General features: G+C 35.7%; 3 protein-coding genes across 4 annotated transcripts; 2 read left to right on the forward strand and 1 right to left on the reverse strand.

Moving 5' to 3' along the window:
* Positions 1-1,679: 1,679 nt before the first annotated feature.
* On the reverse strand, positions 1,680-3,393 carry RABA3 (RAB GTPase homolog A3). The gene is made up of 2 exons (XM_086235446.1): positions 3,015-3,393; positions 1,680-2,247 (listed from the first exon to the last, which is right to left on the reverse strand). The coding sequence occupies exons 1-2, from the start codon at positions 3,281-3,283 to the stop codon at positions 1,797-1,799; spliced, it is 720 nt and encodes a 239-aa protein (XP_086091572.1). The 5' UTR covers positions 3,284-3,393; the 3' UTR covers positions 1,680-1,796.
* Positions 3,394-5,774: 2,381 nt separating this feature from the next.
* LOC147290394 (ATPase, F1 complex, OSCP/delta subunit protein) lies at positions 5,775-6,745 on the forward strand. The gene has a single exon (XM_086237019.1). The coding sequence runs from the start codon at positions 5,835-5,837 to the stop codon at positions 6,555-6,557; it is 723 nt and encodes a 240-aa protein (XP_086093145.1). The 5' UTR covers positions 5,775-5,834; the 3' UTR covers positions 6,558-6,745.
* A 2,932-nt stretch (positions 6,746-9,677) lies between these two features.
* Positions 9,678-16,614, forward strand: LOC147290395 (U-box domain-containing protein 24-like). Of its 2 annotated transcripts, XM_086235444.1 has the most exons (6): positions 9,678-9,868; positions 10,015-10,134; positions 10,960-12,357; positions 12,745-13,048; positions 13,883-14,373; positions 15,045-16,614. In XM_086235444.1, the coding sequence occupies exons 3-6, from the start codon at positions 11,122-11,124 to the stop codon at positions 16,041-16,043; spliced, it is 3,030 nt and encodes a 1,009-aa protein (XP_086091570.1). In that variant the 5' UTR covers positions 9,678-9,868; positions 10,015-10,134; positions 10,960-11,121; the 3' UTR covers positions 16,044-16,614. The 2 variants fall into 2 exon arrangements, with proteins under 2 accessions (XP_086091570.1, XP_086091571.1); XM_086235445.1 differs by lacking the exon at positions 9,678-9,868 and having other exon boundaries at positions 9,916-10,134.
* The last annotated feature ends 186 nt before the right edge of the window (positions 16,615-16,800 follow it).

Here is a 16,800-nt window from a genome sequence, read left to right on the forward strand (position 1 = left end):
CTTAGTGAAGACAAAGATTGGCTAGGTGAGAGTCACGGGAAAAAAGAAGGAAAGATAAAAAAATAAAAATAAAAGACTGAAGAGAGGCACGGGGAAAAAAAGTAAGGAAAGAAAAAAAAAAAGAGAAAAAATGAGGGGGGGTTTAGGGCCTTTGGACAATTGGAAAAAAAAAAAAAAGTTTGAGATTTCATTTAGTTATTTTAAGTCTTAAACTTTAATACATTTCTATATAAAAAAATAATTGAAAGTATCCTAAAGGGCTTAAAACCTAATATCTTAAAAAATATAGAGTATATAGGATTTAATGTATAGATTATAGAGTATAAAGAGTATTAGGGTATATAGAATATATAGAGTATTAGGGTTTAGATTTTAGTGTATAATTAAATTATACAGTATAAATAATATACTAATTTTGTTTATTCATTATACTAATTTTATTTAACAGTATTTGCTACAGCACACATTATATTCACCTTATATCACATGAAACCTATTATATAATTTGATTTCTTCAATTTTTTTATAAATTTAGTAGATAATATGTTAAATAAACATATGATAAAGTTTTATTTAAAATTTTCATATTTTAATAGCAATTTTCGTCTAATTTCTATCGAAATTTAAAAAATTTTAAAATTTTCGTCGAAATTTTCATTGAAATTTTCATCGAATTTCTTCGAAACCTGAAATTTTATTCCTTGCATCTAACACGCAGTTTTTAGAGTCATTCTCATATGCTGGTAGCACCATTTAAAATATTACATCCATTTTCCTAAATGTGATTTTTTTTTTTCCTCGATCGAATTTTGGGACATCTCTTAAATTGTAAAGAGAAATATCATTAGATGAATGACTAGTTCATAATTATTGTTTTATCATGTGATACATTAGTTGGTAACAAAAAATTGGAATAATAATTAGTCCATCCGGTTAAAAATGAAGGAATTTTTTCATACGACCATAACATCACGTGCTATATCAAACTAAAATTTTTCATGAAATAGAGACGACCCGTCTATGCGATTAAAAAAAAAAAAAAGAAATACAAAGACGACTTGTCGTTTGATAAACCTTGAGACGGAGCATATTTACTGCTCCTGCAACCTTAAAAAAACGACTTTGATCAGGGCCCTGGTTTTAACAAGAAAGGAAGGCCTGATGTCCGGGCCCAGTCACCCAATGCCCATTGCCCAAGCCCACATTGACTGTTCACCTACAAAACGATTTTTTGTATTGTGGGGTGGGTCATCCAACAGTTCCAAACTTCCAACCAAATCAATTAGTGAAAAGGTACCAATTTTTTATTTTTATTTTTTATTAATCAATTGTTATTCATGAAAGTCGAATTGAGAACTGCTTTCAAACAAAGAACAACTAGTTTCAAACAAAGAACAACTAGTGTCATCCTATCAAAATGGCATCTCTAATTCTCTACTATCTATACCATCTATACCATATGCAATAATTAATGTAAGGTCTAAATTCCTTTTTCCTTTTTTTATTTTTTATGTTTTTAGGCCAAAGGTCTGACATTCTTAAATTCTTAGGTGTGCATCACCTAAACTTTTAAGCAACATAAATATTGCATCATCGGAGAGACTTATAGCTCCAATGGTAAAATACTTAGCCAAGGCCCTACATTGATAATCCACAGTGATAATTCGACTCTTACATTTTCCAACCAAGGCCTGAGGCACAAAAGAAAAGCACTAGCCTCAGCCAATGGAACCCATTTTCAACCCAAGCATGCATATATATAATATATTTTGTATTGAAATTCTTAGAAAATGTAATCAACAAGAGCAAGCAGACAGTTTCTTCATCTCACTAATCTCCAAATCAGACCCAGAAATAACATCAATTTTTGCCCCTTTAAGATCACCCCCATTGGTCACTTTCCCATTGCCACATTCCAATGCCTTCTTAGACACCACAGTGGCATATATCTCCTCTAGCACCCTAAAGAATGCAGTGTCCACATTGTCACCACTGAGAGCTGATGTCTCAGAAAAAAACAGCCCTTGTTCCTCAGCAAACTCCACTGCATCTTCTGTGGGCACGTCCCTCCTGTCCCCAAGATCGGCTTTGTTCCCGATCAGCATGATCACGATGGAGCTGTCCGCGTGAGCCCGGAGCTCCTCCACCCACCTTGCCACATGATCAAAGCTCTGCCTCTTGGTGATGTCGTACACCAGCATGGCCCCTAGTGCACCTCTATAGTATGCACTTGTTACTGCTCGATACCTATCATTACAATTTCAAACATATCACTAATATTTTTTTCGGTTCTTGCCCAAATTCACTAGAGGTTGGTTTGAGCAGCATGCTCAAATTGAATGCATCTGTACAGTGAATTTAATGTTGCTGATGCATATATGCAGAGCCCTGTGGTCCAAAGCTAATGTTCACTTAACTAGCATGCAGTGCAGTGCATCCACTAAAAAATGTGCAGGTTTAATTTTCACACATGCAGATTGCAGAGCCCTTAATTTGCACATGCATGTCTGTCATTTAGAGAGAGAGAGAGAAGAATCTTTGTGTCTGTTATTGGGTATTTTTAATGGAATTACCCATTTTTGGCATGTCTCTAACTACATTTACATTACAGCTAAATCATAGGGCACGTTAAGTTGGTCTCTTCTTCATTTGGTACAGGGCTACTAGCTAGCTATATCCCAATAGTAGAGGGTACTTTTTATTAAGTTATTTCATGTACGTTTAGATTTAGATATGGTAACTAATTAAACAAACAAATTGTTGATCATTATGTTTGATCATGGTGTTTGATCATATACCCTGCATGAACATTGTTAATCATGCTTCATATACCTGTATAGATTACAAGATTTAAACCAAAATTGTTGTTAGATATAATTATGTTAAAGCGCCCATCAACATTCAAATTGAAGTCACATTATTTGTAGTAGAAACAGAGTAGCTAGTTATAAGAAAAGTATGAAAATCAGTATTCCTAGTGTTTGAGAAAATGAGGAAAAGAGAAAGAGGCAAACCTTTCTTGGCCAGCAGTATCCCAGATCTGGGCCTTGACAACTTTGCCTTTAATGGTGACAGTCCTGGTCTGGAACTCAACCCCAATGGTGGACTTGGAGTCAAAGCAGAACTCATTCCTTGTAAACCTGGACAGTATCTGAGTCTTTCCCACTGCTGAGTCTCCAATCACCACCACCTTGAACACATAGTCTATCTTTTCATGACCATTAACATGAATCTCCTGCTGATGCATCCTCTCTGCCTCAACCCCATTCATTTCTTGGTTCATTTTTCTCTCTACCCAAACAAACAATAAGATGATCAACAAACAATATGGCTCTGGCACTACTAGTACTCTCTCTGTCTCTCTCTCTGTCTTTTTCTTTTGAAATTGGACTTCAAAACTTGGTCTTTGTTAGTCTTGAAGAGGTAAGTGGGAGTAAGTAAAGGAACAGGAAAAGGGATTTTCAAAATTAAAAGAGGAGAAGACAAGACAGGGTTGCCAATCACAGGTGGGGAAAGAGAGCTGGTAATGAAATATGGACCAGTCCTTGTCCCTCTCTTAAATGCTTTACTTAGCATAGGGGATGTACCATGCATTATTCAATCATATAGTATGTATTATCTTTCTGCTGTGCATAATTTGAGGCAAAAACTGTCAGTCAAAAGTTGTACGAGTTTTTGCTTAAAGGGTTTTGAACTATTGGGATCTGGGAGTTGTATATTAAAACTTTAAAGTGCTCCATTTAAGCAGCTAACATATATACTTTCATACTTTTGTGTCTTTGGACTTTGGATTTTGTGGCATAATGATGCAAGGCATTGCCACTTTTCTTTGGCTGAATTCCCTCATTTTCTGATCATGTTGTTTACAGGGAAAACAGGGGTTTTATAACTGTAAATCAACTATTTCATTATTACAACTTACAATACAAGCAAGAATAGGTTGGTGCTTGATAGTTGATAATAAACCAACCCATTTTGAAGCTTTAAAAGAAATTGGGCTATTCATAAAGTTGATTTTTTCATCATTTAAAGCAAAACAGGTTGGTCCATGAACCAACTCATCTGAAGCTTGTTGGACTATTAATATAAACTATTACTTACTTGCATTCTGGCTTAAATGTATGATTAAGTTGAAAATATGATAATATAATAATATAACATGTTAAAATGTATAGTAAAATAACATCACTATATATTTTAATAACAAAATAAATATGTAAACTATGAAATTGGGCTTAAAATCTTGTCATTTCAGTGGGGCAGTTGGGTAGCCAGGCATGCAATTTAATGTTTTTCTCTTGAAATTAAATGCTATGTATAATACCAGTAGGTCCAGTACGGAGGTATATATAGGATGCAGCTCTGTCTCCACCAAATCATTTAGCAACATGAACCAGTCATTAAATATTTCAGAGCCGATCTCCTTTAGATTAGTTTAGATTGTTCTCAACATGATCGATTAACCAAAAGATATGTTAGTTTTATTATCATGTATCAAATGCTTAAAAGGTTTATAAATCAGTTCTTCTATATGCTCTTCCTTTATTGAATTTGATCCACCAAAGCAAAGACTCTTTTCTACCAAGATTTATGATTTTTTGACTTCAACTCATTATAATCTGCAACATTGAGTTATTCTCTTTACAAACAATATATTGTCATATTTTTATACCTATGTATTTATGACCCATAGCTACAAAACCAACTTACATATGAAACTTCTTTATATATATCCTTTTTGTGTCTGTACAACAATACAGTGACCTTTGTGATGTCCGCACCGACAAAATGTTTGGTGCAGCGACATTTGTAAGAAATAATAATGATATGATTAAAGGAAAAATTTCAAGGACATAAAAAGTTGAGAAGGGAACACAAATCCATGCTTATAGACTTATAGTTATTGTATATTATTATCATGCATATAAGGAATGTTATTACTTCTCCTTTTTATTTTTTTCTTCTATATTTTTTTCCTTTCTTTATTATGCAGTATATATATTCGCATAATTGAAATTGTTTATTTTGTATATCACTATTTAAACATCATTTATATAAAAATTTAACCAAATCTAAAATCGTCTAATCATTTAACTATTATTAAATAAATACCGTCGTCTATTTATTTAATGACAGTTTGATGAGTAAACAATTTTCAATTCAATTTATTTTATACCAAAATGATTTTTAAAGGGTAAATTAGAAAATGAACAATTGCAATTATGAAATTAGCATTTCTCATATATTATTTTGGGAAAAGCTACAAAGTGTACATATTTGTAACTTGCTATGGTATTTATTGAGAATGAGTGGATGACCCACTCTACTTTAAAATTAGTGAATTACAAACCTTTAGAAGTGACCATTATTAAAGAGTTTTGCCACCTCTAAACTTAGTAGATTCGAATTTTCTACTTGTTTCTTCTTTATTTGTTTTTACTTGATTTTTAATATTATTTAAGGATTTTTACTTGATTTTTAATATTATTTAAGGATTTTTACTTGATTTTTAATATTAGTTAAGGATGTGTGAGCAAAACATGAGATCAATTCATAACACTTTTGGAGTGTTACGGGGGTCACATGTATATAATTATATATGGTTGGAAGTTTGGAACTTGGAAGGTGGTTTATGGGCTGGACTGGGGGGTCCAATAAATGGGCCTGTGTGTCCAATTCAATGCTCTATTTGTAGTGGGCCGTATGAAGATGGGCCTGTGGACCGAGGTTTCACCTGCAAGCCTGCAACGTTTATCTACAAGTCATTTTGAATCATCCATTCGGCATTGAGTGGCTGAAAGCCTGAACTGAAGCCTATCCTCATCTCCTCCTCCATGGAAACCTTGTCAAGCTCTGTCTCAACCCTCAAAGTCCCAACTCTTCGTTCTTCAACAGCATCTCGTGAACTCCATCAATTCAAGAGCTCTTCCAACCCACACAAACTTCCTCCACCAACCCACCTCCACTCCACCACCAAACCCAACAACTTAATCTCCAACAAAACCCCCTCTTTCACTCACAAGGCCTTAACTTTAACCCCCTCATTTTCAATCCCCTCTCAAACCCTCTCTCCCATTTCTTCATCACCCCCAGATCTCCACACAAAACCAGCAACTGGGTATGCTGCAGCTCTCCTAGACATTGCTCAATGCAACAGTTCCCTTGGCTTGGTTTCAAAGGACGTCCAGAGGTTCTTGAAGTTGCTCCACAACAGGCAAGTTCAAGCTGTCTTGGTCAACCCCTTTGTGGGTGAGAAAGAGAAGGGCCTGGTGGTGAAGTTGGTGGCTGAGAAAGGGAGATTTGATAGGCATTTGGTGGGTTTGGTGAAGATGTTGGTTGAGAAAAACAAGGTGGGAATTGTGAAGCAAATGTTGGAGGAGTTCCAGAGGATTTACAATGAGTTGTGTGGGACTCAAGTGGTTCTGGTTTCATCACCAAGAAAGATGGAGGAAAGTCAGCTGTTTGGGATTGCTGAGAGGGTGCAGAAAGTAAGTGGGGCTATGAAGGTTCAGGCAAGGAATTTGGTTCATGAAAGCTTACCTTCCTTTGCTGTATGAAACTATAAGCAATGTACTAAAGATCTAAGTTTGGTAAGCTCAAAGCTCATATTTTTCATGATGTTCCAGATGTTGGTGATGAACTGATGATCACTGTCAGTTGCCCACAATTGTAGAAATATTGCCCAAAACTTTTTACATGTTGATTATTTTAACACATCATAGAATGCTTCATGAATTCAGTGAAATTTATTCCTCCCAAGAAAGAACATATGACAGTGGATTGTGATAGAATAGTAATTCAGATTTCAATTGACCAATTGAGTTCAATTTGATTCCAATTCTGAAAATTTTGTTGAAAGAGATAAGGATCACACAAATACCTTTACACATCACATATCTCATTTGGCTGCAATGACTTTGTTTCCTTCATGAAGTGTAGTTAATTCCCATGATGCTATTCTTCTCATTAGCTCTGAATTCTTCATCTATGATTGCTTTCTACTTTTCACTTCATGCTGCTGCTTCTTAAAATGTCAAAGGTTCTATAAATTCACATTATCAAACTCTTAAGTTTCTTCATAGATTTCATGTAAACTTTTCATCTTTATTGGAGTCCCTTGAGAACTAGATCTCAATGAACCATCCTTGGTGTGTAGAACATAATAGTGGGTGAAGATGAAAATAGTCGTGGAGTGTAATATTGCTTGGTGACAAATTTGTCCCATCACAATATGTATTCTTGGTAGCCTTGCAACATTTCGAGGGTGTTTCAAGTCAGTGCATAATGCAGCAAAAAGTTCATATACTTGTTTCATTGTATCTTGAATTTTACTGCACTTTAGTGGATCAAATAACTATTTCACAGAGATGGCCGAGTGGTTGATAGCCCCAGTCTTGAAAACCTGTATAGTTCGAAAAAAAGAACCATCGAGGGTTCGAATCCTTCTCTCTCCTTTTACTCGGTGAATAGATTTATTGTTTTTTTTGTTTGTTTTATTGGTTTTACACTTTTACCCGCATAAAAGGAAAGGGCTCGGCTGATTAAAAATTCTACAATACATGTCATATAACCATTCTTTTATTACAATCGTTACGTACAGTTCTGCACAAATGCTAGAGCTATCAGCGCACCATTAATTTTGTATGTGTTTTTAATAAAACAAGAAATTCAAGAAATTTTTTTAAGAAGAGGGCAAGGAATAAAATTTCGGATTTCGAGGAAATTTCGATGGAAATTTCGACGGAAATTTCGAAGATTTTTAAATTTCGACAGAAATTAAACGGAAACGATGGAAATTACTATCAAAATACGGAAATTTTAAATGAAACTTTACTATATGTTTATTTAACATATTATTTACTACATTGATAAAAAACATTGAAGAAACCAAATTATATAGTAAGTTTCATGTGATATAAGATAAATATAATGCGCGCTGAAGGTAAATACTATGAAATAAAATTAGTATGATGAATAAATAAAATTAATATATTATTTATACTCTATAATATATACACTAAATTCTATATACTTTATAATCTATACTCTATATTATTTAAGATATCGTATAGAATATTAGGGTTTAGGTCATTTAGGATATTTTTAATTATTTTTTATATAAAAAGGTATTAGAGTTTATTAGTTTAGGGTTTAAAAACAATTAAACGAAACCCCAAAACGGCCAAACGAAATCTCAAATCATTTTTTTTTTCAATTGCCCAAAAACCTCAAGGATATGGTATATGATATTAGGGTTTAGATTCTTTAGAGTATTTTAAATTATTTTTTATATAGAAATATATTAGAGTTTATAAATTTAGAATTTAAAAACAACTAAATGAAACTTCAAAAAGGCCAAATAAAAACTCAAACTATTTTATTATCTTTACAATTGCCCAAAGGCCCCAAACCCCAAACCCCAATCAACCTTAAACCTTTTAATTTTTTTTCTCTTTCTTACTTTTTTTTTTTTCTTTTTTTCTTCTTCTTTTTCTTTTTTTCTTTTCTTTTTCTTTCCTTCTTTTTCTTTTTTTCCTTTCTTTTTTTTTTAAACTTTTTCTTTCCTTCCTTCCCTTTCCTTTCTTTTCCCCCCCGAGTCTCCAGCAAAACTTCTTCCACACTCTCTCTCTCTCTCTCTCTCTCTCTCTCTCTCTCTCTCTCTCTCTCTCTCTCTCTCGCCCCCCTGCCGTGCCGCCTGCCACGCCCTCGATCTCCCTCGATCTTCCTCCTGCTGCGCCCCCCGGCCACCCCCTGCTGCCGCCCCTCCTTTCTCCCCCGATCTCCCCCTGCCGCGCCTCCCCTGCAGCTGCCGGTGAAAACTTCGGCGAAATTTCAAAAATTTCGCGGAAATTATCCCGAAAATTTAACAAAACTAGGTTTCGATTTCGACCCCTCCTTAAATCGAAAATTTCGGCGAAATTTTGCCGAAATTTTCGAAATTTAAACCCTTGGAAGAGGGTGTATTAAATAGAAAGAGAAAATGGCATTACCACAAAACAAGCTATTAAACTTTCAGGAAAAAAAAAACAAATTATTAAATAAAACTTCAGTTGTTAATGAAAATAAGAATTGAAACGTTTCACTACCAATTGCAAAACACTGTTTCAGAATGATCCACAAATCCACAATGAACATGGATTGTTGAGCCGGATTAATCTTGTATGGGGCATGCCCCTCTGGTCATCTCTCACATGAGGTGAGATCCACAACCAAACCTCAGTGGGACATCTCTCACATGAGGTGGGATTCGTGGAATCCACATGGGCATCTCTCATGTGGGATCCACAATCAAGCCCCGTGGGGCATGCCCCATTGAAGACTCTTGAGCCCATGAGCCGTTCAATTTGGTGCAGATGGACATGTCTGGAATAATCAAGATCAAATTTTTTTTTCTCTGTGGATAAAAAACGTGATTGCGACTAGTCAGACGGCAAAGGGTCCCCGCGCAAACAATACGTGTTTAGAAGAACTGCATACTTTTCAAAGATGGCAACTTGTCCAAGCTGCTAGTTTTTTTTTTAGCCGGGGACAAGCTGCTAGTTTAAAGTTAGTAATTTACCTCCATAAAGTTGGGTCCTTTTTTTTCGTACTTGTTATATTTTCAATTGGTAGAAAGTATTAAGTATTGCAGTCAATCCTGGCAAAAAAAAAAAAAGAAAGTATTTCTGTCAACGGTGGTTGGTGTTGCTGCATTTCTGAGTGGAACCTCCACAAGATTAAAGAAAAAGACACAGAAAGAAAAGTTTTTCTCTTTTACTTCTATAGTTCTATACTTCTATGAAAACTTATTTTTTATTTTTTCCTTTTTGACAGAGAAAACCTTTCAAAGAAGAGGTCAAGACTTGGGACTTGGGAGAGGGGGAGAGAGGTCAGTCTCCACTTGTAGACAACAAACTGAAGACAATTTATTTTTCAGATTACAACTTTCCAAAATTACCCAAAAAGAAAAGGGCGAAAGAAATATAAATTGTTTCTAATCATATTTTTCAATTTTCTTTCTTTTTTGTTTTGAAGGTGTCTGTGGTGACTTGATTGCTAATTGTCTCTGGAAATTTGTGTGCATTTTCCTCAAAAATTTTGTTGAAGAGAGTGATGGTGCTGTGAATTTTGATGGGCATAAACTCTCTTTCCCAGGTCTGTCTCTTTTGCTTTCTCTTCTTGCATCAGTGAAGACTTTGTTGTTGACTAAATGGATTTTGGCCTTCTGGGTTATTGCATGTTCGATGCTTAATGGGGGTCTTTCTGAATTGCAATTTGAGCTTGAAATTGAAGGAAGAAGCTGAAAAATGAAGCACTACTGATTTCAGTTTATTGAATTAGGACTAGAATTTACTAATAGTTGTGCTTTCTATCCTTGTTCAAGTGCATGATATTTGTTGGCTTAGGTTTGCATGAAGTAGTTTGCTAGAATGGATATGTTTACTTTGTTTGGTTGCTGAGAGAATGCAGGAAAGAATGAAGAATTTTGGTTAAATTACAAAATTTTCATTATTTGGTAATAAGGAACTCCAATCAATTATGTCCGGTACAAATTCAGGCTGAGCTTGGTTTCAGTCTTTATTTGTTGATAAACAAAACGAAACGACCCTTCTTTTGGTCGCTGACAAAACTGAGGGGTAAGGAAATGTCAGTTTCAGTGTTATTTCATTTTGTTTTGGTTTCTGAAAGATGGAGACTAATAATTGGATTTGGAGCATTGAGTGGAACCTTCCATATATCAAAATCAAGGAAGAATACAAGACTCAAAATTTTGTTCATCTTTCTCAACAACTAAACAGAGAATTTCTATGTGGTTTTTAATTTTCTATGCTGTTCATTTCTGCCTTTTGCTCTGCAACTGAATGGAGAGTTGGGTCCATCAGTATATGAATAATTACATTCAACTTATATAATCATTCTACTGTAGTATGACTAAGACTAAGAAAATATTGTAATATTGCCGATTGAAATTGAATGCAGGCATATACTGAAAATTTATTGGAAGGTGATATGGGTATGAAAACTATTTTGGATGAAAAGCTTCAGGGTGTTGTCCTGCAACAGGGCTTCTGCCATTTTTTGTCAGTTATGCAGTCGCATGGGATATGAGGATCTCGCTTACTAGTTTTAGTGGGTTGCAAAATGTTGGCAGTAGACTTGGTTTCAAGTGCTACATCTGCTCCAGTTTCAGAAGTCATTTGTCAAACGGTAGAGGCCATTTTCGAAATTATAGTTGCTGCCAGCGATGTCCTTGTGAAGAAGGATACTTTTAAGGAACTTGCAACTTATGTGGAAAGGATAGTCCCCATCTTAAGAGAGTTGAATAAGAAAAATGTTGTTCAATCTGAGAGCCTAAACAATGCCATGGAGATTCTTAACCGAGAAATCAAAGCTGCGAAGCAACTGACTGTTGAGTGCAGCAAGAGAAACAAAGTGTATCTCTTAATGAATTGCCGAACAATAGTTAAGCACCTAGAGGACACTATGAGAGAGATCAGTCGGGCTTTAGGTCTTCTTCCCCTAGCCTCTCTAGATCTTTCACTTGGCATAGTTGAAGAAATTGAAAAGCTTCGTGACAATATGCAGAGAGCTGAGTTCAGGGCAGCAATAGCAGAAGAAGAGATTTTGGATAAAATTGAGTCTGGAATCCAGGAGAGGAATGTCGATCGTTCTTATGCCAATGATTTGCTGGTTCTCATAGCACATGCAGTTGGAATCTCAACTGAGAGGTCAGCATTAAAGAAGGAATTAGAGGAATTCAGGAGTGAGATAGAAAATGCTCGTCTGAGGAAAGACCAGGCCGAAGCTATACAGATGGAACAGATAATTGCTTTACTAGAAAGGGCTGATGCAGCTTCGTCTCCTCAGGAGAAAGAAATGAAGTACTTCATTAAGCGGAAATCTTTGGGTACTCAACCATTGGAACCGCTTCAGTCATTTTATTGCCCAATTACCAGGGATGTTATGGTGGACCCTGTGGAAACTTCTTCTGGACAGACATTTGAGAGAAGTTCTATAGAAAAGTGGTTTGCTGATGGGAACAAATTGTGCCCACTGACCATGACTTCTTTAAACACATCCATTTTACGGCCCAATAAAACTCTGCGGCAATCAATAGAAGAATGGAAGGATAGAAATACCATGATTATGATTGCTTCCATGAAATCAAAGCTCAAGTCCAAAGATGAGGAAGAAGTGCTTCATTGCCTGGAAGAACTACTAGATCTCTGTAAACAAAGAGGCCTGCATCAGGAATGGGTCATAATGGAGAATTACATACCTATTCTCATTCAACTTCTTGGTGTAAAAAATCCTGAGATAAGGAACCTTGCTCTTGTCAACCTTTGCATTTTGGTGAAGGATAATGATGATGCTAAGGTAATATACTTTGTTTACCTCAACTACATCATATACTCATCTCTCGGTCTCTCTGTGATCTTTGAATGATGTTCTAAAATATGAACGGTTTCAATCATTGAATTGTAGGTCCGAAGATGATGTTCTTACTTTTGTTAAAGTAAGGACATCCTTAATTGAAAATTTCCCTATATATATAGTGCATAGCAACAAATCTGTAGAATCCCTCTAGTGCTGTAGTCTTCTTTTTCTGAACAAGATGGTCTTCATTTACCTGCACAAAAAGAAAAAAGAAAAAAAGTAGGTTTATTGTAGCTATGAATTCATTTTATTTTCTTCTAGTCTATCTTTTTTTTTTTTTCTTTTTATTCCCTCTGCATGGTTATAACCTCATAATTAATGTTGCAGGTAAGAATTGCCCAAGCTGATAAAGGCATTGAATCTATTGTTCGTTCACTTGGGCGCCGTGTTGAAGAAAGGAAGTTAGCAGTGGCATTACTGTTGGAATTATCAAAATGTAATTTGATAAGAGACTATATTGGGAAGGTTCAAGGTTGCATACTCTTATTAGTTACCATGTCCAACAGTGATGACAATCGAGCTGCCAGAGATGCACGAGAGCTGTTGGAGAATCTGTCATTCTATGATCAGAATGTTATACAGATGGCAAAGGCAAACTATTTCAAACATTTGCTGCAGCGTCTCTCTGCAGGTTCTCTTACTATTCTGTCATCTTAATTTATTATAAATGGCTTGTACATGATCTTTCCTTCTTCTTTTGGGTGTACAATAAGAAGGCTCTCATATAAATTGTAAAATTGATCTTTCTAAAGTAATGTTGCAACCCTTGGGAAAATAACCCTACAAGTGTAGTTAGCAATTTTACCCTGGATGATAGAATAAATCAATAATGTACCTGAATAGTTTGCACTTACATGATTGTTTCTCTAATTGTTGTGATTCTCATTCCTAAAATGAGTTCCTGGGTAAATGTGACTTAAAATACCATTTTAATGAAACTATTACAGGGCTAAAAAAGGCAGATATTGCTCTCATTTGAATATTGTACTGCATCAGGTGCTGCACAATGTTACAGAAAATGAAATTCTGCATAATTTTGAAACGGTTAAACATAATAGAGCATGACTTGATGGTCAATGATTATACTCTATATAATGGTTCTTTCTGATGTTTAGGATTGTATGTACTATGTAGTAAAAAAAGGTTTGCAATCTTATTTTAATCGGTAAATTTATTCATCAGTGATCCAACTTTTGACTTAATCCAATTGTATTTCATTATTATTTGTTTTAATGAATTCTTTAATATGATTATTTTAAATTCAACTGATATGTTAGAGATCTCTTAGTATGATTTATGAAAGCTTGAATTTGTTCTATCTATTTTATATTTATTTAAGAAAAACTTAGCCTTAGGTATCCATTGTGAATTTCAGTGTGTATGTTTGCTACAATTCATGTCTTAAGGCTTCATCTTATGAGTTAAGGAAGTTTGTTTCTATAAATTTTGTCATTTCTTTATTCAGGACCAGAAGATGTGAAAATGGTCATGGCATCAAATTTGGCAGAGATGGAATTGACTGACCACAATAAAGAGTCTTTGCTTGAAGGTGGAGTACTGGGTCCACTTCTCTACATGGTCTCACATGGTGACATTCCGATTAAAATGGTGGCTGTTAGAGCCCTTAGAAATCTCTCAAGCTTACCTACAAATGGTCTGCATATGATTCGAGAAGGTGCAGAGCGCCCATTACTTGACCTTCTTTTTGATCATAACTCATCATTGTCAAGTTTGCGTGAATATTTAGCAGCCACAATTATGCACCTCGCAATGTCAATTGTGTCTCAAGAATCCATCCAGACACCAGTTTCATTTTTGGAATCGGATGAAGATATTTTCAAGCTTTTCTCTTTAGTTAACTTGATGGGGCCTGATGTACAGCAAAGCATTATTCGCACCTTCCACACCTTGTGTCAATCCCCCTCTGCTGTAAATATCAAGACCAAGTTGATACAGGTGAGTATCTTATTGGAGTGAGATTTGTTTCCTGCTGACATAAATTTACTAGTATAGAAATTTGAATGGTATGAGATGATCCAAGGGTGGCTAGTCTCATAAGGACTTTGGAGTTAGTGCAAAGGTCCAAAGGGATATTAACTGAAATAACATGAAGTGAAGCTTCGGTCATAGTGTCTTTCTGTTAAGAAATTGCAATGCCATTCATGTTTTGCAATTAGTGATCATCATCATTCAACTTACCTAATCAGGCTCCTGGAAACTTTAACCGCTAGAGTGTCTGAGTGTTTTACCACTTTGTATTTATGGATTAAGGTGGTTGTGTATAACATTTTGTGTACATCCTTAGTCCCAATTATTTATTACATATGCATTGGAACATTCTTTCATCTCATTCGGACATCTTTCTCGTTCTTGTCTCCTCCTTTACGGATTTACTGTGTTCTTCTGGGTTGATTCTTTTCACCCCTAATACTGATACAGTATGGAGTTAGGAAATGTAAAGTAAGGTGCATATTTTTATTGACTTTTAGGTTCTAATTCCTAATTCTATTTTTTCATTCATTTCATCACTTGGCATAATAATATCTTTACTAGGTGGTAACTTGATTTACTCAGCTTCTGCTAGATAATCATTATATAAGCTTTAACTGATGTAGTTACCTTTACAGTCCTCAGCTGTGCAAGTACTGGTTCAATTGTGTGAGCATGATAACCTGAACCTACGAGCAAATACTGTAAAGCTGTTATCTTGCTTAGTAGAAGGTGGCAATGAAGCCACCACCATCCTGGAGCATGTGGGTCAGAATTGCATTGAGACTATACTCAAGATCATCAAATCTTCTAATAGTGAAGAAGAGATCGCCTCTGCAATGGGCATTATCGCTAACCTTCCCGAAACCCCCCAGATCACAGAGTGGCTTGTGGATGCTGGGGCATTACCAGTTATATTCAGTTTTCTCCAGAATGGCAAGCAGAATGGTCCCTATAAGAATCAGTTGATAGAAAATGCTGTTGGAGCCATTTGTCGTTTCACTGTTCCAACAAACTTGGAATGGCAACAGAGTGCAGCTGCAACTGGCATTATACCCTCATTCGTACAGTTGCTGGAATCTGGAACCTCCTTGACTAAAAAACGTGCAGCCATATCTCTTTCTCGATTTTCAGAGAGTTCACCACGGTTGAGCAGGTCCTTACCTAAGCAGAAACGACTCTGGTGCTTCTCTGCCCCACCAGAAACTGGATGCCCTGTTCATGGAGGATTCTGTAGCATTGTTTCATCATTTTGCCTTGTGGAGGCTGATGCAGTGGGACCACTTGTTAGGATTCTTGGGGAACCTGATCCTGGAGCTTGCGAGGCTTCTTTAGATGCATTATTAACTTTAGTTGAAGGTGAAAGACTGCAGAGAGGTAGCAAGGTGCTTGCAGATGCAAATGCCATACCACCTATGATAAAATTTCTTGTTCAACCCAACCCTAGATTGCAGGAGAAGGCTCTAAATGCTCTAGAAAGAATGTTCCGGCTGCTGGAGTTTAAACAGAAGTTTGGAGCTTCAGCTCAGATGCCTTTAGTTGACTTAACTCAGCGTGGAAGTGGTAGTGTGAAATCTATGGCAGCCAGAATACTTGCTCACTTGAACGTCCTTCATGATCAGTCTTCTTACTTCTAAAGGAACTTCATAGTTTCAGCTACATTGTGTCAATGATCTGAAGATCAAGTAAACTCACTTTGATGCTTTAATTTCAAAACGATCACTAAAAACTGCATGAGGACATGCAATGCAAAGCCAGACATGCGAGACCACCACATTTATCTGGTCAGAATGCCATTGTTTCACCAAAAGAAGTTATCTGGTTTTCAGTGAAGTGTGATCTGAGGGAAGCAGTTTAATTTTTGTTGACATGGAGTCACAGCTTCAAGTACCCAAAATGACTTAATTCAATTCTGCTGCTCTTACATAGAAACTAAGCTGTTGGACCAGTAGGAGGTTGGTTTCTGTCTGTATGTTTGAAGCTTGATTTGTTGGTGTAAGGAGCAGAGAAATCAGTGTAAGCTACCATTGGTAGACTGGTAAGAGAAGCCCAGGTCAATTTTTTGGATCATAATTAAATTCTTTTCTACTATAGGATGTTGATTCTTTCTTGTGTATACATAGGAAAAGAAGTAAAAGAATTCTGTCCTTAAAAGTCTATTCTTATAAATTATGTTGTCTATGCAATATATACGCATGTTTCATTGAAGCTGCTGCTGTAAAGCTCATACCTATTTATTTTATATTCAAACACTTTCGCTTACATCATTACTTGTTGGTCTAATTTCACCATTAGAGCTCAGCATGTGGAATTCAACTTAAGAAGAAGGGTTTCAAATGTTGAAGAGAAAAATGTTATACATAAATTTTGTAAGATTTGGTAGGATACACAACT

Source organism: Dryas octopetala, chromosome 3, assembly GCF_963921425.1.
Source record: "Dryas octopetala chromosome 3, drDryOcto1.1, whole genome shotgun sequence".
In the NCBI taxonomy this organism is placed as follows: Eukaryota; Viridiplantae; Streptophyta; class Magnoliopsida; order Rosales; family Rosaceae; genus Dryas; species Dryas octopetala.